Source organism: Nothobranchius furzeri, chromosome 3 (genome assembly GCF_043380555.1).
Source record: "Nothobranchius furzeri strain GRZ-AD chromosome 3, NfurGRZ-RIMD1, whole genome shotgun sequence".
Taxonomy (NCBI): Eukaryota; Metazoa; Chordata; class Actinopteri; order Cyprinodontiformes; family Nothobranchiidae; genus Nothobranchius; species Nothobranchius furzeri.
The window spans coordinates 51853566-51877991 of record NC_091743.1 but is presented as its reverse complement, the minus strand read 5'-3'; the positions used below and the strand labels follow the sequence as shown (position 1 = coordinate 51877991).

Genomic DNA, 24426 nt, shown 5'->3' with positions numbered 1-24426 from the left:
GTGTTTTTGCTGATGATGTGGTCCTGTTTGCTTCATTGGACAGTGATCTCCAGCGTGCGCTGGAGCGGTTTGCAGCCGAGTGTGAAGTGGCTGGGATAAGAATCAGCTCCTCTAAATCTGAGACCATGGTCTTAAATCGGAAAAGGGTAGAGACAAGGTCCTGCCTCAAGTTAAAGGATCTCTGTGTCTTGTTCATAAGTGAGGGAAAAATGGAGAGTGAGATTGATAGGCAGATTGGTGCCGCGTCTGCAGTGATGTGGGCGCTGTACCGATCTGTCGTGGTGAAGAGAGAGGCGGAAGTCAAAGCTCTCAATTTACCGGTCAATCTACGTTACTACCCTCACCTATGGTCATGAGCTTTGGGTAGTGACTGAAAGAACAAGATCATGGATACAAGCGGCCGAAATGAGTTTTCTCCACAGGGTGGCTGGGCTTTCCCTTGGAGATAGGGTGAAAACCTCAGTCATCTGGGAGGGGCTCAGAGTAGACCCGCTGCTCCTCCACATCGAGAGGAACCAGTTGAGGTGGCTCAAACATCTGGTCAGGATGCCTCCTGGATGCCTTCCTGATGAGGTTTTCCAGACAAGTCCAACTGGGAGAAGGCCTAAAGGAAGACTCAGGACACGCTGGTCTCACGGCTGGCCAGGAAACTCCTTAGGATCCCCCTGGAGGAGCTGGCCCAAGTGGCTGGGGAAAGGGAAGTCTGGACCTCCATACTTAGGCCACTGCCCCCGCGACCCAACCCCAGATAAGCAGCCAAAAATGGATGGATGGGGTGACCTTTTAACTAGAATAGATCAGAGTTAAGCTAAAACTAATGTATACCTCAGGTTTATATACCTCAGCAGGGTGGCCCAGATTTGCTGTCAGGGTCTCTGACTGGCCCACCCTGAACCCCCCTACAACTAACCCTGCTTTTGAGAGTGTTGGAAGCTCTTCTGAAGAATTAAGTGACTGAATAATGCAGCAGCTGTTGATGGATTTAAACAACTGACCTTTGGAATAAAACTTGTATTATCTTGTGCATTCTCATGTGAATGTTAAATATTTAGCTGGTAATTTTTAATAGTGTGCCATCTTGATCTGATGTTCATATCATGGGATATCCTGGTTTAAAACTGCATAAAAATAATGATGGTCATATTTTCAGGTGAGTTATAAAACTGGTTATTCCAAGTTTTATTAGTTTGACTGTACTTTATAATCAACTATCATACATGGAAGTGCCTGTAAAAAAAAAGCTAAGGTTGTAATACACCTCCCCACCAGCAGGTGGCGAAACTTTCTGGTAGAAAAACCGGAAATTAAACATCTGACCTGCCTAGATAGACTTCCACGTGCGACACTGCAATAGTCACGTTGTCGGTCTCAGCGGTTCATCATGAGGCGACCAAGTAAGTTTAGTTGTTAATTAAGGTTTAGGCGTGTAAATATTTGTTTTATGAGCGTTTATATGTTAGTTCTTTACCATTTGTACGCGGTTTAGCGAACAGCAGCTTCTGTTGTTGTCCTCTAAGCTAACGCTGTCTGATGTCTTCCTTCAGAGTTAAAGAAAGCGAGCAAACGGATGTCTTGTTCCAAACGTTACAAAATACAGAAAAAGGCAAGTGGTGTCGTCATTTTTACTTACTATGAAAGGCCCCTGTGGTAATTGAGATTCACTTGGTGGTCTGACTTAGGTTCGAGAGCATCACAAAAAACTTAGAAAAGAAGCTAAGAAGAAAGGAGTTAAAAAACCGGTGAAGAAAGATCTCGGAGTTCCCAACAGTGCTCCTTTCAAGGAGGAGGTCCTCAGAGAGGCAGAGCAGAGGAGGCTCCAGGTAGGTCCTTCACTCTCTTAGGCATCATCACATTTTATCTACAGAGAGCTTCTAAAGGCTGATGCTTAAGGGATCTTTGCACTGCTTACAATGGTCTTTGTCCTCTGAGCCTTAAGGAGTTTTTATTTTTAGATTGAAGAAGAAAATGAAAGAAAACGACAAGCCAAAAAAGTGGAGCGAGCCCAGAAAAGGAAAAAGGAGAAGGAGGCTGCTGCAACTACAGAATCAGAACCTGATGCCAAGAAGACGCGAGTGGTAAAGGGCCATCTGATCCAACTGGTTCTTAAAAACAAAATCTGACTAATGTCGGCTGAGAAAATGAAGTGGAGCTCTTTGAAAATGAGTTTTCTCAGTTTTAAACTCTTAGATAATCTAATCAGTGCTCTCAAATTCACAAACCACTGGGATTTGTGAACTCTGTGCATACTTTTGCCAACAATTCTTTTAGGTTCAGTAAAAACTTAGATTTGCACAAGAGTAGATGGCTCCTAAACTCATTTAGAAACACGGGAGTAAGGATTTCAGGCTGGAAACCCCAAGTTTATAAACTATTACAATGGGTTTAACAGGGTTTTATTTTTTATTTTATGCTTCATCATTCTTGACCAACATGTCTGTCTTTTATTTTATTTATTCAGGATAAAACATCAAATCGTTCAGAGAAACAAGTAACTCAAAACAAGAACTCGAAACATTTTCTCTGCTCTCAAATAAAAAAGGTAAAATAACTTCATTCAATTCATTTTACAAGGAAGTAAATTTGTTTATTAAGGGTTGATTTTTTAAAATCTGTTGTAGACAATTGATGCCGCTGATGTAGTGATAGAAGTCCTTGATGCTCGAGATCCGTTGGGCTGCAGGTGTCCACAGCTGGAGGAGGCTGTGCTGCTCTCGGGCAACAAGAAATTACTTCTAGTTTTAAACAAAATAGGCAAGTGGACACCGCTAACCTGCAGCTGTTGAAGTCCGTACAAGTTTTCTGTTTGTGGTGAGGTTTTCTGTATTTTTCACCTTCTCATTTGCAGATTTGGTTCCAAAGGAGAACGTGGAGGCGTGGATGGAGTGTTTGCAAAAAGAGCTTCCTGTTGTGGCATTCAAAGCATCGACGCAGATCCAACACAAAACTGTGGTAAGAGGTGCTTTTTAAATGCTAAAGATTGTTTTTGTTTTTTTTAAATCCCGGCGAAAATGTGCAAATGTTTAGTTTTACTGACGACGGAGGACTGAGAAGGTTGAACAGCTTGCACCATGCTGTTGTAACAGGTTACGCCTCCAAGAGTAATTAACAAACTGCACATTTATGTCACTCTGATGGAAGCGGGGCTGATGTGTGCGTTTGTGGATCATTAAAATAGAATTAGAAGATTATCTTGTAATAAAAGTGCCTGTAGGTGCAAGCTTAGGCTGCTTTTTAGACGCAGATTTCATTTAATCCTGTTTTTTGTTTACCAGCAAGCCAAAAAGAGCAGATTTAAACCCTCCAATGATGTCCTGGACAAGTCCAGAGGAGCAGCCTGTTTTGGAAACTCTTGTCTCATTGAGATTCTGACCAGTTTAGCTGCTGAGAGACAAAGTGAAGCTGCTCTCAAAGTTGGTGTAGTCGGTGAGTCGGTTGTATTTTATCTCATCTTCATGTTTTCTGCAAGTTTTGGTGTTTGTTCAGAGTTTGAGATCATCTGATTTTTCCTCCTCTTGCAGGTTTTCCTAATGTAGGGAAGAGCAGCCTCATTAACAGCTTGAAAGGAATGCTGGCGTGTAATGTTGGGACTGTCAGAGGCACTACGAAGTAAGTAAAAGGAAATTAGATTGTATGTGTTTATAAAATGTGTTCTTTCCCCATTGTGTATTACATTTTCTTTCTGCCGGTCAGACATATGCAGGACGTGCACATCCTAAGGAATCTGAAGGTGATGGACAGCCCAGGGATTGTGGCGTCACTGTCGAATCCTGCCGTTTCCATGACTCTGAGGAGCCTGCAGGTGGAGGATGGTCACCTGAGCAAGCTTGATGCTGTCAGGACGCTGCTGAAGGAGTGCAACAGTAGCCAGGTGGGAAGCGCTCTCACTTCAGCAGGCTTGGGCTGATTTTGGTGCCTGTTGTGACGTAGTTGTTTCTTGTAGATCATGCTTCAGTACAACGTTCCAGACTTCAAAAATTCCCTGGAGTTTTTGACTCAGTTGGCTAAGAAACGAGGGTTCCTGCAGAAGGGTGGCGTTCCTAATACGGAGCAGGCGGCTAGCACTTTCCTTGACGACTGGACGGGGTGAGGGTTTTTTATTTATGCTTTGTGGGGATGAGCAGGATGTCGGTGTGGACATGAAGACAAAACGCACATCTGGATTTGATTTTGAAGACTTGTAATCCAACTCTGATCCGAACGCTGGCTGCAGCTACGCTGTGTCACAGATTTGGCTTCTGTCTTGACTTTTAATCCCAGAACTATCGTTTGGTGTCTCCTCAGAGCCAAACTAAGCTACCACTGTAAGGTTCCGGGCAACCACAGCCCCCCCACTTACGTGTCTGACACCGTGGTGGCTAAAATGTTCAGCGGCTGGGATCTCAGCAGGATAAAAGCGGGAAATGAGGAAACGCTGAAAGGTATCAGTGGCTTTTTCCTCTCCAAATTCTTAGGCAGCATTTTCAGTTATTATGAGTTATATGAGCGCCAGAAGCTTCTTCTGATCCTTTCTGTGTTTCTGTTTATTTCCTATGAAGGTGTTAAGTTTCCAAACCTGGCCAGCAGCATAAGTTTTCACTCTACAGGCCCAACAGCTGGTCTGCTGAGTGTGGCCGAGGTGTCTGAAGATCAACCCATAGCTGCAGAGCAGAACAAGGATGTAGAGGTGAAAACATGTTTTAACTGTTCAGCTGCTTAAAATCTCCTGGAAATGAGGACAAACTGTTAGTCTTGATTTGTTAGTGAAGACTTCTAATCCAACTCTGATCCGGCTGAGTTAGTGGGGCTCCTGTAACTGGGTGCGTGACGGAAATGAGGAGGATGAATCGTCTGTTGTTGTTGCAGCTTGAACAACCTCACCAGGACTCGCCTGAAGCGCAGCCGCTTGAGAACCCCCAGAAAACTTCACACAAAGGTACGTTTGTAGAATACAGTTTCCTTAATAAATAAACTGATTTTCTGCCTTTTGTTTGCAGAGAAACGGGTGAAATTTCAGCCCGTCCCCGTCGACATCAGCCTCTCTACAGTCAGCACAGACGACGCCTATGACTTCAACACAGATTTTAAATGAACTGATTTTATTATTCATGTCTGAATTTTCTGATGGCGCTTTTCCATTATGTGATGTGCTATGACTTTGGTTCTGTTGGCATCACCTGAGAGGAGGAAATAAAGAAGTTTTGTCTTTAACTCTGGCCTAAACGCTTCAGTGGGAGAAGATGAAGCAGGCATGAGTCATGCTGAATCAGACACCGCGTGATAGAAATCAGCCCTAAAATCTCTAAAATGTTGCTGTTTCTACCAGTGTGTGTGTGTGTGTGTGTGTGTGTGTGTGTGTGTGTGTGTGCGCGCGCGCGCGTGTACGTGCATCATTTACTCATCCTGCTCTGGGAATGAGGTCACACTAAGCCATGTCCTCAGTCATGACCATAGACTACATACCTGAACAGGATGAATTTAAAGGGCCTCAACTTTAACCCTGGAAGTTTTTACTGAGATGTCTGTTCCGGTCATTATTAAGTGGTTGTGTAAATGTCCATTTTAAACAGATTTACCGTGTTTGAACTTGTCAAATCTAAATTCAGAAACTGTACAAAGATGTAATAAATCAGGAGGAAAATGTGCTTTTTGACATTTATTCACAATTTTACAAAACAGTTGGATTTGTGATTTTACAAACATGACTGGACCGTTTTAGGGCTGTACTCATAACCAGGTTGCCTCTTTGTGACTTTTTAGTTTTGTAAAAAAAAAAAAAAAAGGTACCAGGTGTGTGTGTTCCTCTGGGTGTCAGATGTTAAACATCTCTAGAGCGAAGTTAGGAGAAAAACTTGACTTGAAGTTAGTTACAGAGCAGGGATTTCAACATGACCATGGGTAAATGGCTTTGAGTTACTGCATGAATACACGTGTGAATCCTCGCCTCTTATAAGAATTTAAAAAAAAAATTTTTGTAGAATTTCAGCTTTAACCTTCCTTGCATGAGGACAAACATATTCCTCTATAGTTCCTCCAAATATACAGGTGCTGGCCAGTAAATTAGAATATCATCAAAAGGTTGAAAATATTTCAGTAATTCCATTCAAAACGTGAAACTTGTACATTATATTCATGCAATGCACACAGACCAATGTATTTCCAATGTTCATTACATTTAAATTTGATATTCATAAGTGACAACTAATGAAAACTCCAAATTTGGTATCTCAAAAAATTAGAATATTCTGAAAAGGCTGAATATAGAAGACACCTGCTGCCACTCTAATCAGCTGATTTACTCAAAACACCTGCAAAGGCCTTTAAAAGGTCCCTCAGTCTTGTTTTGAAGGCACCACAATCATGGGGAAGACTTCTGACTTGACAGCTGTCCAAAAGACAATCATTGACACCTTGCACAAGGAGGGCAAGACACAAAAGGTGATTGCTAAATAAGCTGGCTGTTCGCAGAGCTCTGTGTCCAAGCACATTAACAGACAGGCGAAGGGACGGAAAAAGTGTACAAGCTCTAGGGATAACCGCACCCTGCAGAGAATTGTGACGACAAACCCATTCAAAAATGTGGGGGAGATCCACAAAGAGTGGGCTGCAGCTGGAGTCAGCGCTTCAAGAACCACCACGAGGAGACTCATGAAAGACATGGGATTCAGGTGTCGCATTCCGTGTGTCAAGCCACTCTTGAACAAGAAACAGCGCAAGAAGCGTCTCGCCTGGGCCAAGGACAAAAAGGACTGGACTGATGCTGAGTGGTCCAAAGTTATGTTTTCTGATGAAAGCAAGTTCTGCATTTCCTTTGGAAATCAAGGACCCAGAGTCTGGAGGAAGAGCGGAGAAGCACAGAATCCACGTTGCATGAGGTCCAGTGTAAAGTTTCCACCGTCAGTGATGGTGTGGGGTGCCATGTCATCTGCCGGTGTTGGCCCACTCTGTTTCCTGAGGTCCAGGGTCAATGCAGCCGTCTACCAGGAAGTTTTAGAGCACTTCATGCTTCCTGCTGCTGACCAACTTTATGGGGATGCAGACTTCACCTTTCAACAGGACTTGGCACCTGCACACAGTGCCAAAACCACCAGCACCTGGTTCAAGGACCATGGTATCCCTGTCCTTGATTGGCCAGCAAACTCGCCTGACCTTAACCCCATAGAAAATCTATGGGGTATTGTGAAGCGGAGGATGCAATACGCTAGACCCAACAATGCAGAGGAGCTGAAGACGACTATCAGAGCAACCTGGGCTCTCATAACACCTGAGCAGTGCCACAGACTGATCGAGTCCATGCCACGCCGCATTACTGCAGTTATTGAGGCAAAAGGAGCCCCGACTAAGTATTGAGTGCTATACATGCACATTCTTTTCATGTTCATTCTTTTCAGTTGGCCAACATTAGAGAAACAAACATTTTTTCATTGGCCTTTAGAATATTCTAATTGTCTGAGATACCAGATTTGATGTTTTCATTGGTTGTCACCTATAAATATCAAAATTAAACGTAATAAACATCGGAAATACATTGGTCTGTGTGCATTGCATGAATATAATGTACAAGTTTCACGTTTTGAATGGAATTACTGAAATATTTTCAACCTTTTGATGATATTCTAATTTACTGGCCAGCACCTGTATGCACATCTCACCGTTGAATACCTCACCCTGGGCCTTATGCTCTTGGCTTTATGGACACAGTGGAAATAATCACACTCATCTCTGGCTGTGCAGTACAGAAACCCCATCCTGAAAGTGATGCCTTGGGCCTCTGATGCAGACTGACCTACACCTGTCTTTGAAGGATGAAACTTGACAGGAATGTCCCAAAGAGCTAGAAAACTGGCCTTTTGGTGGTTTACTTTCAGCATCTAGTCCGGTATGTCCCCTACCTCGTGTTTTTGTTGTACTCCACCCACAGACGGTCTACAGAGACAGAAACCATGTGGAGTTCCCCACCGTCTCCTCTCTGGACACAGAATGGACATCTGCACACATGAAACCTCGCTAGTGTCCATCCACTATACATAATGGGAGATGGGAGTTTGTGTGAAAGTTGTCACCATACTTGCTCTAACCATACCCCCAGGTCTATAAGTTTGCTTCCTGGTGCTGTTGTTGAATTGAGGAGACAAGAAAAACCTTTTAAATTGCTTTATTGTACAAAAACATTTACAACAGCAAGACCATGTAAAAAAAGACTGCATGTGACATTTTTGCTAGTGTTTAGTGTTCGCCGCAGTGAGGTTTGGGTAATGGTGTGCTCAAGGTTCAAATCCACTGTTCAACAACAAAGCGTATGATGACTTGGATCAGGGTTAGACTTACGGAAACTTTTGCTAAATTAAAATATGAAATTATTTACCATCATCACACAAACACGAAACACCTTTACTGACAACCTGAAGCGATAGAAAATGTTCCTGAAGTAAACATTTTGTTTTTCTGTAAATTTTCTTCTCTAAGAGGATTGAATCTATTTAAAACTGTAGTGTGTTTCCATTAAACGTTTCAAAGCTTGTTTTAAAAATCCAAATCCTTCCGTTTGTGGGTTTTGAGAAGTCATGAAGGCTGCTGCTCATGGGAATAATGACAAGATCATCTTTCCACTGCAGCTAAGATGAAGTAATAATAGAGGTTAAAGTTGAACACCAGTATCCAAAAATAACCATCTGTGTTTGAGCTCAAATTTTGAAAAGGCTTTTTTAATCACTATAAAAAATCCTTTAGAAGACAGAATTGTAAACACAAAAGGTTTCAGAACCCTGTTTCAGAACAGCCAGTGAAGGTAAAACTCTGGCGTACACGATGAAAACGTGTTTTTAAAGCAACTGATCATAAAAATGTTTCCTTTCAGTGGTTCATCATAATTTTAATAAACATTAGCAAGTGACGGAAAATAATTAAAAGACCATATCTGTTTTCATGGTAATGTAAGAATGTCCACAGATCCAAAACATGACAAATCAAGGATTAAGACCTTAGTTCCTCTCTGAGAGGGGATGCGATGCTGCACTCAGGTCTCTGCCAGCTACAAAGTAGGAGTGACAGACAGGCGGCACGATCGCCTCTGAAAGGCATTGATCAGACAGGGAATCAAAATTAGTCCCGATTCCAATTAATACTCTATGCTTAATGCCCAACCCTACTCTTGAGGCTGGGACTGAGTTGGTCCAAGGGTTCCTGGAGCCTTCTTACAGGATGAAACTTTCCTGTGGGGTCGGGAATGAACCATCTGTCCCACACTTCAGGGAAGGAGGACACTCTCCCCCAGGGCTTATAATGTCCGTTCCAATGGAGGAGTTTGGCAGCTCTCACAAACTGGGGGGAATAGCGGTTTCCAGCACCTGTGGTACCTGAAATGATTTCATTGTTTTACTGTTAGCAGCAATCTTACCCTTTCGCATAAACAGGCAAGGATGTCAAACATTTATTTGAGCTTTTTTTTATTTGTTTAACCTGAATCTCAAAGCCAAACATGTTTATTATCAGAAAGATACAATAATATAATTACTCCAGTTATCCAAACATTTGATTTTAATCCCAGAATGTTTGTTCATAAATATTTCTTTAAAAGTCTAGTCACATGCACAAGAGGTGCAGTATCTTAGGAATCTGTAATGTTCCAAACAGATAACAGTTTCTTTAAAATCAATACTAATCCAGAACTTACCAAGGTGTCTCACGTGCCACAAAGGGTCGATGGAGGAGTGATGTTTATAAAAAACAATGAGGAGTGGAGGAGTAGTGATGCTTTCTGCGAGAGTTTTACTGTACAGATCCTCCCTGGAAAAAGAAAAACAGTTGTTTTCTTCCATTTTTGCAGAGTTGATTCTGATTTCTCTTTTAGTGCTCCTAAAGAAAGCCTCTTTTCTCACTTGTGTAGTTACTTACTGAATGTTGAGCTCCATCCAGTGCTCCAGCTGCTGGGTGATGTTTTGGTTCTTCCATTCCGTCAGGTTTGCGATAACGACCCCCGGGTTAAACGAGCAAGTATTGGCCCTCATCCCAAGTTTCTTAATCGCTTCCTTCTTAAAGTCGAGGAAACCTATATAGTTGTTCTGTTTTTTTAAAATTCATGCAATTAGTCGTTAACTTGTACAACATACTTTTTGCGCAGACAACTAAACAGGTTTTGTGAGACTTGATCACCTGGTTCCCAGCTCCTCTAATGATGCCCTTAGCCAATGTGGAGTCACAGTCATCAGAGAAGGCAGCTGCATGTCCTGCTTTCAGGTTGGTCTCATACAGCTCTTGAATGTCTCCTAAATTCCAACATAAAATAAATATAGTAACTTTAAATAGTTTATGGTTTGTCATCCTTTGAGGCAGATACTTACCTTGCACAATGACATCATCATCCAAGTAGATGGCCTTTTCTGCTTCAGGTATGAATAAAGGCAGGTAAAACCTAGCAAAAGTCAACTTAAAATACACAATATAATTAAATTTGGAAGTATTAACAACAGCAGAATGAGTTGTTTTTATTTGGTTGTGGAGGACTTATCACTCTCACCGGTGTGGAACTCTCTGCCACCTTTGGATCTTTTGATATCTTCCCGCTGAGAAGGTCTGGGTTAAAAACAATGATTTTATGTTTGACATTCTTTAATTTTGTCCGACTCAGCCACAACCTGTAGGTAAAATATAAATAAATGTGTTAAACCAAGTTACTTAAATCACATTTATCAATAACTGTGTGAAGTGTTTACTTGAGATGATCGGCTGTGTCATTTGTGGTCACAATGGTGAAGATCACATTGGCTTTGCTGTTCTGGTAAACACTGTTCATTGCAGCAATCACAGCTCCAAGTCTGTCCTCTGAAGCAGTGATGAGAACCGGGATTTCCTCCCCTTTCCTGTCCAGATCGAGTCTAGTATTTGGAGACAACTCTGACTCAAAGGGAAGAATCATTCTGGCATCTGGGTGGAAACAATCACATCAATGACATATGCGCATATTTGGCTGATTATCATCACCGCGTGTGAGGGGAATTAATCCATCTGCAGCACATAAACATACCTGCATTTTCTTTGTGTAAGAAGTCGCTGAGGTTGAGAAGATTTCGTTGAACTATGATCAAGAAGGCAACAGCCAGTAGTATAAGGATAACCACGTTTACTATGGAAGACATGATTTTTAGTGAGCTGGGAATCTTGAGGCAGCAGTGCCCAAAGACACCATGTAGCACGTGTTTACTTTGTTATAATTTAACTTCCACTAATGTTTATCTGACTCATTATATGAACAAGAAGCAAATATGAATAATTAAGTCTACTCACCTCTCCTCAGTGTCATGACAACAGTTGCATTTATCCTCCAAAGAGCAAATAAAAATCAAAACAACGTCGTAAAAAATACAAATTAGCAAAAAAAAAGTTGGCTAAAACGTTACGCGTTGCCCCAAAATGAAAATTTACTGTACGCTACGTGACAACAAAGCCCAAGAGGGATAGCTAACTATCTCATGGTGTGCCTACATTTAAAATACTCATTAACAAGACAGTTTTTAATACGAGACTGCATAAAAACAAATTCACAATGCAGCCAAACTGCCAACTCAACATCACCAAGTTTATTTCAGGGCTGCACGTAGATGTAGGATGTTCAACAGTGCCTGACTGAAAATGCCACCCGTTTTAAATATTACAACCATAGAAAACTATTAAAATTTATACGACATCCGCTGTACCTATCTCTTCAGCGCTTAAATAAAATGCAAAATAGTACATTTGCGTTCCTTCAGCGCTTAAATAAAATGCAAAATAGTAAATTTGCGTTCCTTAGAAACAGGAACAGTTATTTTTTTATACAGCAATCTTGCGGACAGCCTTAATTTTTTCATCAATCTATTCTTAAATTAGACTGTAACTTTGAGCATTTTGCCCAACCCGTATTATTTAAAAAAATTGTGAAAGTCTAGTTTTTCGTTCAGGCACAGATGAGTGAGCAGTTTAGGTCCAAAGATACGGTAACGGCGGACGTAGCTTTTCGAGACAACCGGAAGTCAGTCTGCTTGCATAGCTAACTTGAGTGGAGTACTTTTTTTCTGTTTATGTAGATTATATCTTGTGAAAACATGCTGTCGAGATTTAAAAACATTCCCACACATATGGTAAGACTTTACTACCTTACTTATCCGGACTCTACAAATTAAGCACCCATCAACTTTGATTACTAAGCTATCTCCCGTTAGCTTAACTGCAGCAGCTGCTAATGAAAAATGTTTCATTTTTTTAACTCTGCAAAGTCCAAATGAGAAAAAAATATTTAATTACATGTCCAACGTATCCGAGTTGGTTAATGCTGGTTACTATTAAATCGTGTTACATTTACACGATTGTTCCTGGTGTTAGGCCTTTATTATTTGTATTTATCCACTCTACAGGCATTTATTGTAAATATATATGTATAGACATTTTGCACTTTCAGAGATACCTTGTGGATGAACGTGGGGTCATGGGTTGTAAACTGATAAAGCTGGAAATTGGATTTTCAAATAGTTTGTAGCAACTTTGATATCACTTCTGTTCAAATGTGCACTGTGCTGATTAGATCCCAGCCGTTTTGTTTAATTACTCTTTTATTCTTTGTGTTTTAGGACTATAAGGGCCAGAAGTTAGCTGAACAGATTTTTCAAGGAATTATACTTATCTCTGCGGTAAGTTTCTATTCATATGGATAAGGTGTTGTGTTTTTACCTTCAGTCTGGTGCACTGACAGCATTTCTTCTCAGGTGATTGGGTTCATCTACGGTCTGATCATCCAGCAGTTTGGGTGGACGGTGTACATAGTATTGGGAGGCTTTGCTGTGTCTTGTGTGGTAAGTTTATAGTCTATACATAGTTTTGATTAAGTTTTAAGGGCACACCATGCCAACTTTTTATACAGGGTATCAAAAACAACTAATTTAATTTCTGTAATTTTGTACAGTTGACCCTGCCACCGTGGCCCATGTACCGGAAAAATCCTCTGCCCTGGCAGCCAGTTGTACCTGAGAGCAGTGGAGAATCTCCCCCAAAGCCTCAGGAAACCATCAAGAAGAAGAAGCATAAATAACTCATTACCTATCCCCAGTTTGACCCAGTTTTGTATGAGGAATCAAATATAAATTTCTCTTATAATTCACAATAAAAGTGTTTGCACAGTAAAAGTGTTAAATGTGTCAGTGATAAAACAAATCCTCAACATAGACATCTTATGTCTAATTTTTATGTTTTTCAGATAAGGAAAAACCTGCTGTGACCAAAACACTTATTTTTTTGTCAGATTTCAAATTTTTCAATGTAACACCTAAAATTAAAATACCTGCAAACAAAACTTAACTTCTGGATTTTATTAGAAATAGTTCAACTGTTAATATCTACAATACAGCTATTTTACATTATTAAAAAAGACAAAATAGGACAGCAAAACTTAAATCTATGTTCAAACTTAGAACATAAAGGCTACAATCTTGAAATTTTGGCTTTTCATTATAAACACGAAAACAGAGTCCTAACACAACGGTTTGCATAGGGAATTGGAACGGTATTTGATTATTCTGAATTTATACTTAAAAAAATACCCAGACATATACATAATTCACAGGATTGATGACCGTACAAAAAAATTCCAGTCATCAGTGAACTTGCATGTCAGCAGAAAGTTAACCTGACAAGCCATCCTAAACTTCGCCAAGCAAGAATTTGGTCTAGTTCACTAGGCTACCAGAAAGTACCGATGCCACACCAACCACCTGGTAATTTGACAGGACGCAGATTGATCGTTGACAAATGGTTTCTTGAAGTTGCAAGATGTTAGTGAGCAACAGAAATCTACATATAATCTCCAGTCCTTTATGCCTTGAAGGCAACATCCTCAAAAAACTTTAGCTGCCTCACCATGACGGCATAAGCTTGATACTTCTCATCGCCCATCTGGTCACGAAGACACAGCTGATAAAAAAAAAAAACAGGAGAAAAAAGTAAACTGAGTTTTAAATGCAAAGCAGATTTACTTGTAGTTTTGTTTCTGGAAATAAACAAATACATTGTATTTATTCAGCTCAAAATAAGTTTGTTCTTTAGATCCATTAAATAACACTTAATATTGTAATGTGATGTTTGAAATGTTCCCCTCACTTCTCTTTTGACCTCGTCCTCTACCTCCATGATTTCGAACACTTTGTCCAAAAGCTTGACGCCCAGACCTTTCACCACATCTGTTCTCAGCTGCTCTATTGCTCTCCTTATCTTGGCCGGACCGGATGTGGAGCCTTCTGGAGACAGAGTTGTTAAACACACAACAAAACAGCTCCAAAATAACTTCACTAATAAAAGTATCCAACCTGTTGGTATTTCACCGAGAGACAGGTTCTCGGCTTCCTCTCGAGCTCTCCCGTGGAGCACCAGTGTGTCCCTGTACCTCCTGTTTAGTTTGAACTCTGGCAGTGTGCTTGAGTCAGATCTGCTTTTGTCCACCTCGTGTCCACCGTCTCCAGCACCCATCCTCAAAGTCTGAGTCATCATATGGACCAAATCGTGCATGTCGCAGGATTCATTCCTGCAGATGACAAAGTGAAAAGGTTAAAGAGTAGAAAAAACTACAAATGTTGATATTTTTTAAGTTATTGTTTTGTTCACTCTGATCGAGTAGATCCTCCTTGGTAAATAAACACTCACTTTTCTCTGCAATCTCCCTCGGAGCGCTCGGTGGAACTCGTAGACGAGCTGCACTCGTCTTCATCTGACTTTTGCTCTGTCAGTTTACCCTGAAACCAAAACGATACAAAACACAACATAGACGAAATCTGCCCTAAATAGCTTCTGATTGACCTTTTAGGTTGTTATGCACTTTATTACATAAAGCTGTATAGTTTTAGAATCTAAATCAAATACGGTACGTTTAAGCAGAATCGGTACCTTACTGCTGGATTCTGTGACGGAACACGAGGCCGATCGAGTGACTGGGACGTTGTGTTGCTCAACGTTTATTGAAGCAACATCGTAAGATGCCCTTCGCACGACACTAACACCTGACAAAAGCAGAGGAAGTGATGATTGACTTTGTAAAAAAAAACTGCTGTTCTGTTGTTTCTTCAGAGTATTTTTCTCTGTTTGGAGGGATTACCAGCTTGGCTGCTACTCTCCTGAGACTGTCTCAGACGTCTTCTCTCTCTGGCAGTCAGAGGACGATCCTTTACAAAGAAATGAACCATCACTTTGGTTTTAATCACAGTAAATCCGATCAGCGTCCATATCGCAGACGGACGTTTTACTTTACAGATGTAACTTTTAGTTACAGTGAGAAAAATTTGACTTCTTATTAACTTGGGATGTGTGTTCTAAGGATTCCACCCACCAGTGAGGGCATGGTTCTCACCTGCGGCGTTGGTAAGAATCCATCATTAGCGGAACTGGCTGATGTGGAAACTTCAGTCTCACCAGCCTTTTTACCTCCTGTCATCTTCTTGCTTCTCTTTTTCCCATCCAGAGCTCCAAACTGGAGGGGAGGCTGAGGCAAAGGTCTTTGAGCTGCCACTTTAAGCTAACAAGACATTTAAAAAAATGTTTTATTTAAACATCATATTGAAAAGAACACAATTTTAACATTTTTACGGTAAATGTTTGTGTAAAGATTTTTTTTTTACCTGTTTCTGATCCTGTTTTGTAAGTTTTGTGTGTGTGTTCGTGTGTTTCTGTGACACTGGAGGTCCTGACAGGTACCATGGACTTTGACACAAGGAGGCTTGATCTAATGTAGCAGCTACAGATGACGATTCAGGCACCTGAAACAATACAATGACATTTTTCTACCTTATGTGCACTAGGTGTTGACCCTAACAATCCCAGCAAAGAACACCTTTATAGCACTTACCTTTGCTAGAGGCTCTAAAAGCTTGTCTGTAGTTTCCAGGCTATCCTTAAATCACATAAAAGCATTCAGACACAAAAAGTGACACCTGATGAGAAAACAAGACTGTTTTGTGTTGGATACTCACTTGGACATCTGAGGTGTGTGAATGTTGTGTTGGAGCTGGCTTGCCAAAGTCCACATCCATCGTGATGTTTTCTAGATTTGGAATCTGCACACCAGCCTCTCTTAGCAGCTCTGTGGTATCATCTTTATAATGTGACACACGTTCCTCAACAACAGAAAACACATCCCCTTGGTTTGGCTTGGTTTGTGGCAGATTACCCAACAATCCATTGGATGCAATCCTCTCAGCTCCTCCCTCACCAGAAACACCTGATACAGTCATCAGAGGGGGGTTCAGGGGGGAGGGAGGGAAAGAGGGATCTTGTTTCCTACTTGTCTTGCTGTTTTTGTACACAGAGTGAGTCACAGGTTCACTGATTGGCTCAGACCAGGGCTTTTGAACTTGTCTCTTTATTATGTCATCACCCTGCTGCAGTTGGATATCAACATCAATGTTGCTGACAGTCACCATGGGAACAACACTGGATTCCAGGACATCAGGTGATGAAGATTTGGGTTGTTGTGATGACCTGGCTGGAGGGGAGTCTGGTGCTCTGCTACGGCTTTTACTCTGTGGTGGTTTGTTTTCTTTCTAAGAAAAAGGAAAACATCACAAAACAATATTTACTCTTCACAGGAAACAAAGATTCTGTCATAAACAACTTTATAATAAATAGAACAATCCACTTGAATGTTTTTATGATGATAAATTCACACACACACACACACACACACACACACACACACACACACACACACACACACACACACACACACACACATACACACACACACACACACACACACACACCAGCTGGAACAAGCAGGGTAATTTGTTCTTCAGGCCTTATTATGACTTGTATAACTGACAGGTCAGGTGTAGCAGGTATTTTATGACATGACAGCTACACTGATTGGTCACTTTATTAGGTGTACCTGATTTGTTAAAGGGACTATACCATGTAAAGTCCATTTTTGGAGCTTTTGACCATGTTCATCACAAATAACCCAAGGCACTTTTGGGCTTCACACGTGTGTTCTTCTCTCTCAACGGCAGATCCTTTTCAGGTCTGCTGAGCTATAGCAAACGGCTGGATGGGGCAGGTTTGTGTCATCATGGCCCGCTCCTCCCCATCCAGGTAGCGTCAAATCCGAAACCCTCCTCCCCTGGACTGTAAACACTAACACCCAGTCTCTCCGTGTAGCTAGCAGGGAGTTAAATCTCCACAGCTGTGAAGAAGGGATTTCTTTCTTATCTATTCTGCACTTTAAATAATGCCTACAACCCAAAAATAGATTTTTGTCTGTGAGAGGAGCAGTAACCTTTTCCAGTCTTTGTGGAGAAGAGTTCAATCAGCAGAAATGGTGTAATATTATCTTCAGGAGCTTTCGTGAACCAAGTGGGAATGTGACAGTGATTTCACTGTCTGCTTGTTAAACCACTGCTAGTACTGGAGTTGGTTTTCTTCTTCAAACGCTAAAACCACTTGATGGATAGACCAGAGCGGCGAGTACATCTAACTGCTAGTCGCTAGCTGAATGGTTATAAAGTTTGATTGATGAGAGTCAGGGATGGACTGGGACAATAGTTCATCCCAGCCATCTTTTCCCCTGCCAAGTGGTGTGTGTGTGTGTGTTATAGGCTCGTTAACAGCTTCTCCAATGGAGAACTGGGGTGTTGCACTCGGCCTGCATTAGGCTACAAACGCTGCTTTCTTTATGGTCCATGATGCTTTGCTGGGGATCTAGGGTTACGTTATGAATTGTCTAGAATTCACACGAGTGGAGCAGGTTTTTATTGAATCCAAATGTCTTGTTTCCGGGTTGATAAAATATTTAAAAGAAAAATTACTTATATTTGCAGAACAGGTGCCAACGGTCATTTTCTAATCATACATGGGCCTATCCTTCATCTGAAAGGTTTAAAGTGGGATGATGGGATAGGGCTTAACTCAAATTTAGGAAATCCCTCCCTATCCTCAAAATCACAAGAAAAAACTACAAGTTTGCTTAAGATTTGGAAGAGGACGCAAAGTCTAACCAGCCTTGGTGTTCATCTCTAACTCACCTTCTTCATCCGGACAACAGGTTCAAGCTGGAAACTTGGATGTGTCTTCTGAGGTTTTGGCTGACTTGATGCTTCACTGTTGGCGCTAGAGTCTCTGCTTCCTCCTGCAGCCTTTTTTCTTGACTTAGCAGTTTTTCTGGAAAGGTGAAAACCAAACAACCTCCTCACTCTTTATTGTGGCAAAAGAACAATTACAATGAATGAGGGGTTAGGGTTCCAGTGACATTTCCTGACAGCAACACGTACTCTTTGGTGGCCTCGAGGAACATGGCGATCTGTTGTTTAATGTAGGGCTGTCGGAGGATAAGTTTAACATCAGGCCTGTCTTCAGGTCGCTTACACAGCATGCTGCGGATCAAATCTCCCAGCTGAGGATCGTACTGGCTCGGCATTTGTGGCAGCTAGTGACCAAAAACACTAATTAGATTACTTTGAGCTAATCAGGGATTAAAAAAGAACACAAATGTCTAAACAAGACAAACATCAAGAGACTGAAACTGTGCATGAAAAAAATACACAAAAAAAGGCATCACATGAAAGTTTAACCGGATCAAAAACTGCTGTGAAATTGTTATGTTGAACTGGACTTAAACACAGAGGGAAAAGAATCAGATACAAACCTTTCCCTCTACGATGCGATACACCAGTGAGTTCATGTCCCTGGCGTTGAAGGCGTGTTTAAGTGTGGACATCTCATAAACACAGCAGCCCAACGCCCAAACATCAGACTAGATGCAGAATATACAACACACACACACATACACACACACACACACACACACACACACACACACACACACACACACACACACACACACACACACACACACACACACACATTTGAAGAAATATTTTGCAAATTTTTCTTTCTCTTGACATTTAGTTGATGAATTAGTCTGTAATAATTTTACTGCCAGAAAAATGTAGAATAAATCTGCTAATGCAGACAACCAGAGAGCAACACTAAAATATGTGATGTTATGTAATATAATTAAAAAACAGAATTGTTTTAGTAAAACTAACATTACTGCAAACAGAGCTAACATATAAACTAGAGGTTGATCGATATGGATTTTCCTATTACCGATACCGATATACAGAGATCATGGTCAGCAGATTGTCAATATGTGCGTCTAATGTTTTGGCCGATTTTATATCTCCATTTTCCATCTCATCTACCTGCTTAAATGTCACTATGAACAGTGAATGCACATCCTTTCTGTGCTTGAAACCTTTTTCGTGCCCTTGTCAGTTTTAAAATTAAACTTTTAACCAAAGTCATTCAAAAAATAAAAAATGATTAAATATTACACATGTAAATATAAAGAAATGTCACCTAATAATCATGTTTTGGAGCATTTATTAAGGAGATGCTCATCAGGAACCTTAACAAACACTTAAGTAAAATTCTGCAGTAATTTTAGGCTGCCTGAATGCCAATATATTGGTCTATTCTTAAAACAAAATCAATCCAGTTTTATTGTAAAGACTAAATTAACAAAAATTGTGAAATCTAATAAAGACCTGAGTTTGTGTAGAATACATTCTGAGTCCAAACTAATTCATGAAGGTATATTTACAGTTTTGGATAACTTTCGAGACACGGATGGCATCCTACCTTGTGGTTGTAGGGTTTGTTAGAGAAAAGCTCAGGACTCATGTAGTACGGGGTCCCAATGAGCGTGCTGGCCATGTCGCTCTGGTTCTCCAAAACCCGTGCAATGCCGAGGTCTCCAACTTTGATGATGTTGGTTTTGGTCAAAAAGATGTTCTGTGTTTTAAGGTCTCGATGAAGGATGTTTCTCTCGTGCAGATACTGAAAATCACAAAACACACACCTGATTTCCTGTACCTCACACTCGTGTGTGAAATGTTTATCCTAACATGATCAGTATCAGAAGATGCTGTACCTGGAGTGCCATGGCGATCTGGACAAACCACTCTACAACCTGCTTCTCTGGCAGCAGTGCCCCTTTTTGCTGTTTGAGCCGATGATAGAGGTCACCTCCTTCACAGAAACCCATCACGATGTACAGCTGGCAGTCATTCCCTTCCCAAGATTCTCTGTAAGTTACGATGTTGGGATGTCTCAACTGGGACAGGAGCTGTGCCTCCTGCTCAGCAGAACGTCGCTCTCTCTTGGAGGAGGTGGTCAGATTCAGCTTCTTTATGACATACTGAGAAAACGACACACACTTAGAAAATGATCTACAAACATTCTAAACAAAGAAGAAACAAATAAGATTTAATCATGTCATATATGTAAACAAAAGGCTTTCTCAATTAGATGGTAATGAGTTTGAACATTTTCTGATCAAAGGTTCAGAGAATAAGTGAAAATGATTTTCAGCGTGATAAAATATAAAATCATAAGCTCTATGTTTATATAAATACTTATGTAAATTACGCCACAGTGGCTTTTAAAAGGATGTCTGCTTACAATTACTTACATATTAGATCATTTTCTATTATTTGCACATTCTTTACACGTTTAAAAATATAAAACTGATGCTATCGTAAGGTTAATCTCAAGGTTAGCAGATTAATTAATTATTTAGTTCGCTGGAAAAAATCTCAACCATGAAGAACAACAAATCACTGACGTCACTTTTAGCATCTTTAGCTGTACTTTGGTGTCTCTACAACCAAAAACTGTTTTTTTTAAGTGTTTTATATGAGTTGTGTGTTCGTTTGGAGTCCGCTCTTTCCGCTTCATACCTGTTTTCGGTCTGTTTTGTGTTTCACCAAGTTCACCTCCCCATAGCTGCCTTTCCCAACGACTCTGATGAAAAGATACCTATCCATCATTCTTCACCTCTTAATATTACGCAGCACTTCCGCAAAGGGTACAAATGCTAAACGGTAACATAGCTGAGCAAAACTGGCGAGATAAACAGATGAAATCCGTAAAAATGTAGCGTTAGCTCAGTGTCAGCGACGAGATTTTGAACAGGCAGGAAATCAGCAGCAGTCCTAAGTTTGTCATCACTAGGCAACGCAGGGGTGAAAGAGCCAATGATGCTCACTTTAGACCACAGCGCCCCCTAGCGGCCAGAGCGCGGCTCAGGCGCATTCACAGCCTGTTGAATGACTTTTTGCACTTCTCTGCAGTTAGCAAATACTTCTACATTTGGTTCCCATTCCATTCTCTCCATAAAAACCCATTTCCATCACCCAAAAGAAAAATAAATAGATAATGGTCACAAAGTATGTCATAAATATGAGATTTAAAGTAGGAAATAAAGTACTTATGATTATATGACTCAAATACTCCACATGTTCCATTATTTATATAATTAGAACAGATGGGAAATTGTGGCATCAACAAGTCATCTCCATGTCGTGTTTTAGTTCTGCTCAGCAACTGAACCAGGTGATTTCAGTCAGCACCTTTATGTCGATGGTCAACACAGTGAATTAACCTGGTTCAGTTGCTGAGCAGAACAAAAACACGACATGGAGATGACTTGTTGAAGCTACAATCCCCATCTCTGCTGATTACAGCTGTGACCCTGAGCAGGATGAAAAATAAATTAAAACAATACATATATATTTAGGTTTGATGCTTTTGTTCTAAAAATGGTTTCTGGAAAAATAAAGAAAAATTAAAAATGAAAAATTGCAAACTTGTGTAATAGAGTAAACGCTGATTAAAAAAACAGAAGTTAAATTAAATTAAAAGCAGAGATAGTTAGTGATTTTTTAACATATTGGTATCGGTTCAATTAATAAAACCGGGCCGGTATTAACAACTATTTTTTCCATTTCGTCTCCATTTGTTTGCTGTTTCGGGGGGAGGGGGGGTAATTGTTTAGTCATATTAACAGTGACTAAACAGTGAATCATCTCAGAAACATAAATGTGTGTGTACATAATAACATAAATTCAGCTTTAATAATTTCCATTCTATACAAAATCTGCTGATTTTAGAAGCCTTAATGTCAGTATATCAGTATCGACAATTATCGGTTATCAGCCATGACAGTAATCTCAATATCGGATATCGGCCCAAAAAATTTCATATCATATCGGTGCATCACTACTTTTAGCACACCCTAGTGTCCGTTTAATAGAACCAAAAATGAAACTCATCTCTTCGCTGTGCGTTCGTCTTTTTAACACCTTAAACTAACCGCTGAAATGTCACCGCAGCCTTCGTTAGTGTCTACATGAGTGATTCATTACTAAATCAAACAAATCCGTTGTGTTCATGATCTAACGAAACATGCTGGAAGAAAACTGCAGAGCCAGGTATGTCAGCTCACTTTTTTTCTAAGTCCAACAGACTGGTCCAGCACTCTGAAGTTGCAAATGTGGTATTCTGGCCACAGGGGGTGGTGGGGGGTCTGTGTGACATTTCATGAAACCTGTAAAGGGTCATTTTAGCACATGCTGGCACAAGAAAATGATTTAAAAATATGAAAAAGTTGCATAGTATGCCTTAAAATCATCTACTTTCCATGTTTTTATTGACTGTGTTGCACATTTTCATAAACTCTCACGTTTTATGGCAATAATTGGAATAAAGTACCTTAACTGAGAAAGAGAACAACAAGAAAAGATGCTTATTAAAGCCCACACATTTTCTTGCAAATGCTGCACCACCTTTCACAACAGTTTTAAACTAAGAAACATTTTAGTTGAGAACAATGGAGTAATAAATATTTATCATAACTGTTAAACATTGCAATCTCACACAATTATTTAGTGCGTGAGTCTAATCAAAATCCATCCAGTGATGTATTTCTCAGAGGTGTGACCAAGTCACTGATTTGCAAATCACAAGTCTTTCCAGTTAAGTCTCGAGTCCAGTCAAAGTTAAGGACAATCAAGTCCAAGTCTTTAACTTTCAATTTTCAAGTCATCTGTCCACCTTCAATTTAATGACAATGATAATAAACAAATTCCAGAAATAAAGCTTCTTAAAGCTTCATTTATTTTCTCAAACAACCAGAATGTGGAACTGAAACTGATTATAAACAAACTGCTGCTGCATTTAGCAGTAAACCCAGAACAAAGAATGATTTATGATTTTTGTCCAGGTTGTGCCACTTTTGTGCTAAAATATCAAATATGCTCAAGTCATCATCAAGTCAGCAGATGCAAGTCGATTCAAGTCGCAAGTCATTGGTGTTCAAGTCCGAGCCAAGTCGTAAGTCTTTATAGATTTCATCAAGTCAAGTCAGAAGTTATTAAAATAATGACTCGAGTCTGACTCGAGTCCAAGTCATGTGACTCGAGTCCACACCTCTGGTATTTCATCACAAAAGACACACTCGCGCACAAACATTTTTATTCTTTTTTCATCGTTTTTCAGTAACCAATCAAAAAACAACACACACAAGTCACTTGTAAAAGTGATGTTATTTCATTCTGTAAACGCAAACATTGTTACAAAACATGTTCAACTAGAACAGTCTGATTCAGAAACAAAGAAAAAAAAAAACTGAAAAAAGGTCCGAACAAATAGCCCTAATGAATCTTTCTTCTTTGACAGAATGCAGCTTTACAAGAATTTCAGCAAATGTAACATTTTCACAGATCTGCAGACACAGTGCAAAAGAAAGTCTATGAATCCAGTAAATAGCTGAGTTTGCAGTACAGTTGATTTAATTACAATGCACCAAGTACACACGACAAAAGCCACGGCTCTGTCTCTAGGCCAGCTTACTTACTATGATAGCTTATTGACTGGGGTATTATTGCCTCTGCTGGAGGATATGAGCAGTAACTAGAAGCCCCGTTTGTTTGTGAAGCACATGGCAGAGAATAGAAATGTAGTCAGTCAACATTAAATATAAAGATGTACCTACGAGAAAACATCACTTCAGTTAAATTATGAATAGATATGCATTTATACCAAGTCACCTGATAAGTTATTCCAACTACCTTATTATTGAAAATAGTAAGACCTTGAGAAGTTTATGGATTTGTACATCAATATTTTTATATTTACATGTTTGAACACAATTCATGATTATTTTTTATGCTTGTACCAATTAGAAAAAAAGGAAGTTATTTAAGACGTACCAACCAATTATAATTTCAAGTAAAGGGTTTAAATTAGCATCACTTTCATGCTCAAAGCTAATGCTAGGCTAAAGTCAGGTTTCCCTCATTGCAATCCTCACCTGAAAAATCTGAAAAACTAACTGTAAAAGTGCTTTGGCAACAATTCAAGTCTTTTCTTTTCACCATGCATACATGAAAGTAGAAGAAGCAGGCTTAGTTAAGCTGCAACACATTCTACATTTTAAAAACATTTTGTGTTACTATAAAATAAAAAATAAACTTTGTTACTCTTCTTGGCTGTGGGGTTTAAAAGTGATATTTGTGAATTTATTTCAGCTTATTGGTACAGATTTGTTACAATTATAGCTTCCTTTTAGAGTTGAGTGCAATGTGGAGTGCCTCAGGGTTC

At 40.1% G+C, this 24426-nt stretch overlaps 4 protein-coding genes and 1 non-coding gene across 6 annotated transcripts; 3 read left to right on the top strand and 2 right to left on the bottom strand.

The window, feature by feature from the left end:
* Positions 1 to 1271: 1271 nt before the first annotated feature.
* Positions 1272 to 5187, top strand: gnl3 (G protein nucleolar 3). Its single transcript, XM_015959542.3, has 15 exons — positions 1272 to 1394; positions 1545 to 1603; positions 1680 to 1820; positions 1953 to 2075; positions 2459 to 2539; positions 2619 to 2751; positions 2846 to 2949; positions 3273 to 3423; positions 3519 to 3606; positions 3691 to 3868; positions 3941 to 4083; positions 4282 to 4418; positions 4536 to 4663; positions 4843 to 4912; positions 4974 to 5187. Exons 1-15 carry the CDS (start codon positions 1382 to 1384, stop codon positions 5066 to 5068), a joined length of 1644 nt encoding a protein of 547 aa, XP_015815028.1. The 5' UTR covers positions 1272 to 1381; the 3' UTR covers positions 5069 to 5187.
* LOC129157222 (small nucleolar RNA SNORA47) lies at positions 3037 to 3159 on the top strand. Its single transcript, XR_008560538.1, has one exon. It is a non-coding gene; the product is annotated as a small nucleolar RNA SNORA47 (small nucleolar RNA).
* Positions 5188 to 8910: 3723 nt separating the features above from the next.
* Positions 8911 to 11475, bottom strand: glt8d1 (glycosyltransferase 8 domain containing 1). Its single transcript, XM_015959545.3, has 9 exons — positions 11260 to 11475; positions 11000 to 11098; positions 10689 to 10899; positions 10493 to 10610; positions 10317 to 10401; positions 10129 to 10241; positions 9871 to 10037; positions 9650 to 9762; positions 8911 to 9332 (listed from the first exon to the last, which is right to left on the bottom strand). The coding sequence occupies exons 1-9, from the start codon at positions 11273 to 11275 to the stop codon at positions 9109 to 9111; spliced, it is 1146 nt and encodes a 381-aa protein (XP_015815031.3). The 5' UTR covers positions 11276 to 11475; the 3' UTR covers positions 8911 to 9108.
* Positions 11476 to 11934: 459 nt separating this feature from the next.
* spcs1 (signal peptidase complex subunit 1) lies at positions 11935 to 13130 on the top strand. The gene is made up of 4 exons (XM_015959546.3): positions 11935 to 12092; positions 12579 to 12638; positions 12714 to 12800; positions 12911 to 13130. The coding sequence occupies exons 1-4, from the start codon at positions 12057 to 12059 to the stop codon at positions 13034 to 13036; spliced, it is 309 nt and encodes a 102-aa protein (XP_015815032.1). The 5' UTR covers positions 11935 to 12056; the 3' UTR covers positions 13037 to 13130.
* Positions 13131 to 13298: 168 nt separating this feature from the next.
* Positions 13299 to 20948, bottom strand: nek4 (NIMA-related kinase 4). Of its 2 annotated transcripts, none has more exons than XM_015959543.3 (16): positions 20724 to 20948; positions 19916 to 20182; positions 19624 to 19821; positions 18626 to 18733; positions 18252 to 18406; positions 18006 to 18141; positions 15960 to 16529; positions 15836 to 15880; positions 15609 to 15746; positions 15341 to 15505; positions 15089 to 15155; positions 14881 to 14993; positions 14641 to 14729; positions 14307 to 14521; positions 14101 to 14237; positions 13299 to 13914 (listed from the first exon to the last, which is right to left on the bottom strand). In XM_015959543.3, exons 1-16 carry the CDS (start codon positions 20811 to 20813, stop codon positions 13816 to 13818), a joined length of 2592 nt encoding a protein of 863 aa, XP_015815029.3. In that variant the 5' UTR covers positions 20814 to 20948; the 3' UTR covers positions 13299 to 13815. The 2 variants fall into 2 exon arrangements, with proteins under 2 accessions (XP_015815029.3, XP_015815030.3); XM_015959544.3 differs by having other exon boundaries at positions 14101 to 14234.
* Between the last annotated feature and the right edge of the window lie 3478 nt (positions 20949 to 24426).

Bases quoted from the DNA above. Each gene is read 5' to 3' on its own strand.
- gnl3 (XM_015959542.3), top strand. The intron at 2,752-2,845 runs GCAAGTGGACAC...TCTCATTTGCAG, and splicing joins TCTAGTTTTAAACAAAATAG to ATTTGGTTCCAAAGGAGAAC. The intron at 4,419-4,535 runs GTATCAGTGGCT...TTTCCTATGAAG, and splicing joins AAATGAGGAAACGCTGAAAG to GTGTTAAGTTTCCAAACCTG.
- glt8d1 (XM_015959545.3), bottom strand. The intron at 10,611-10,688 runs GTAAACACTTCA...TTTTACCTACAG, and splicing joins GACACAGCCGATCATCTCAA to GTTGTGGCTGAGTCGGACAA. The intron at 9,333-9,649 runs GTAAGTTCTGGA...AAATCATTTCAG, and splicing joins GTGGCACGTGAGACACCTTG to GTACCACAGGTGCTGGAAAC.
- spcs1 (XM_015959546.3), top strand. From the start codon at position 12,057: ATGCTGTCGAGATTTAAAAACATTCCCACACATATG. The intron at 12,093-12,578 runs GTAAGACTTTAC...TTTGTGTTTTAG, and splicing joins AAAACATTCCCACACATATG to GACTATAAGGGCCAGAAGTT. The intron at 12,801-12,910 runs GTAAGTTTATAG...AATTTTGTACAG, and splicing joins GCTTTGCTGTGTCTTGTGTG to TTGACCCTGCCACCGTGGCC.
- nek4 (XM_015959543.3), bottom strand. From the start codon at position 20,813: ATGATGGATAGGTATCTTTTCATCAGAGTCGTTGGGAAAGGCAGCTAT. The intron at 20,183-20,723 runs GTATGAAGCGGA...TCGTTTTCTCAG, and splicing joins ACAAAACAGACCGAAAACAG to TATGTCATAAAGAAGCTGAA. The intron at 18,142-18,251 runs GTACGTGTTGCT...TCACCTTTCCAG, and splicing joins TTCCTCGAGGCCACCAAAGA to AAAAACTGCTAAGTCAAGAA.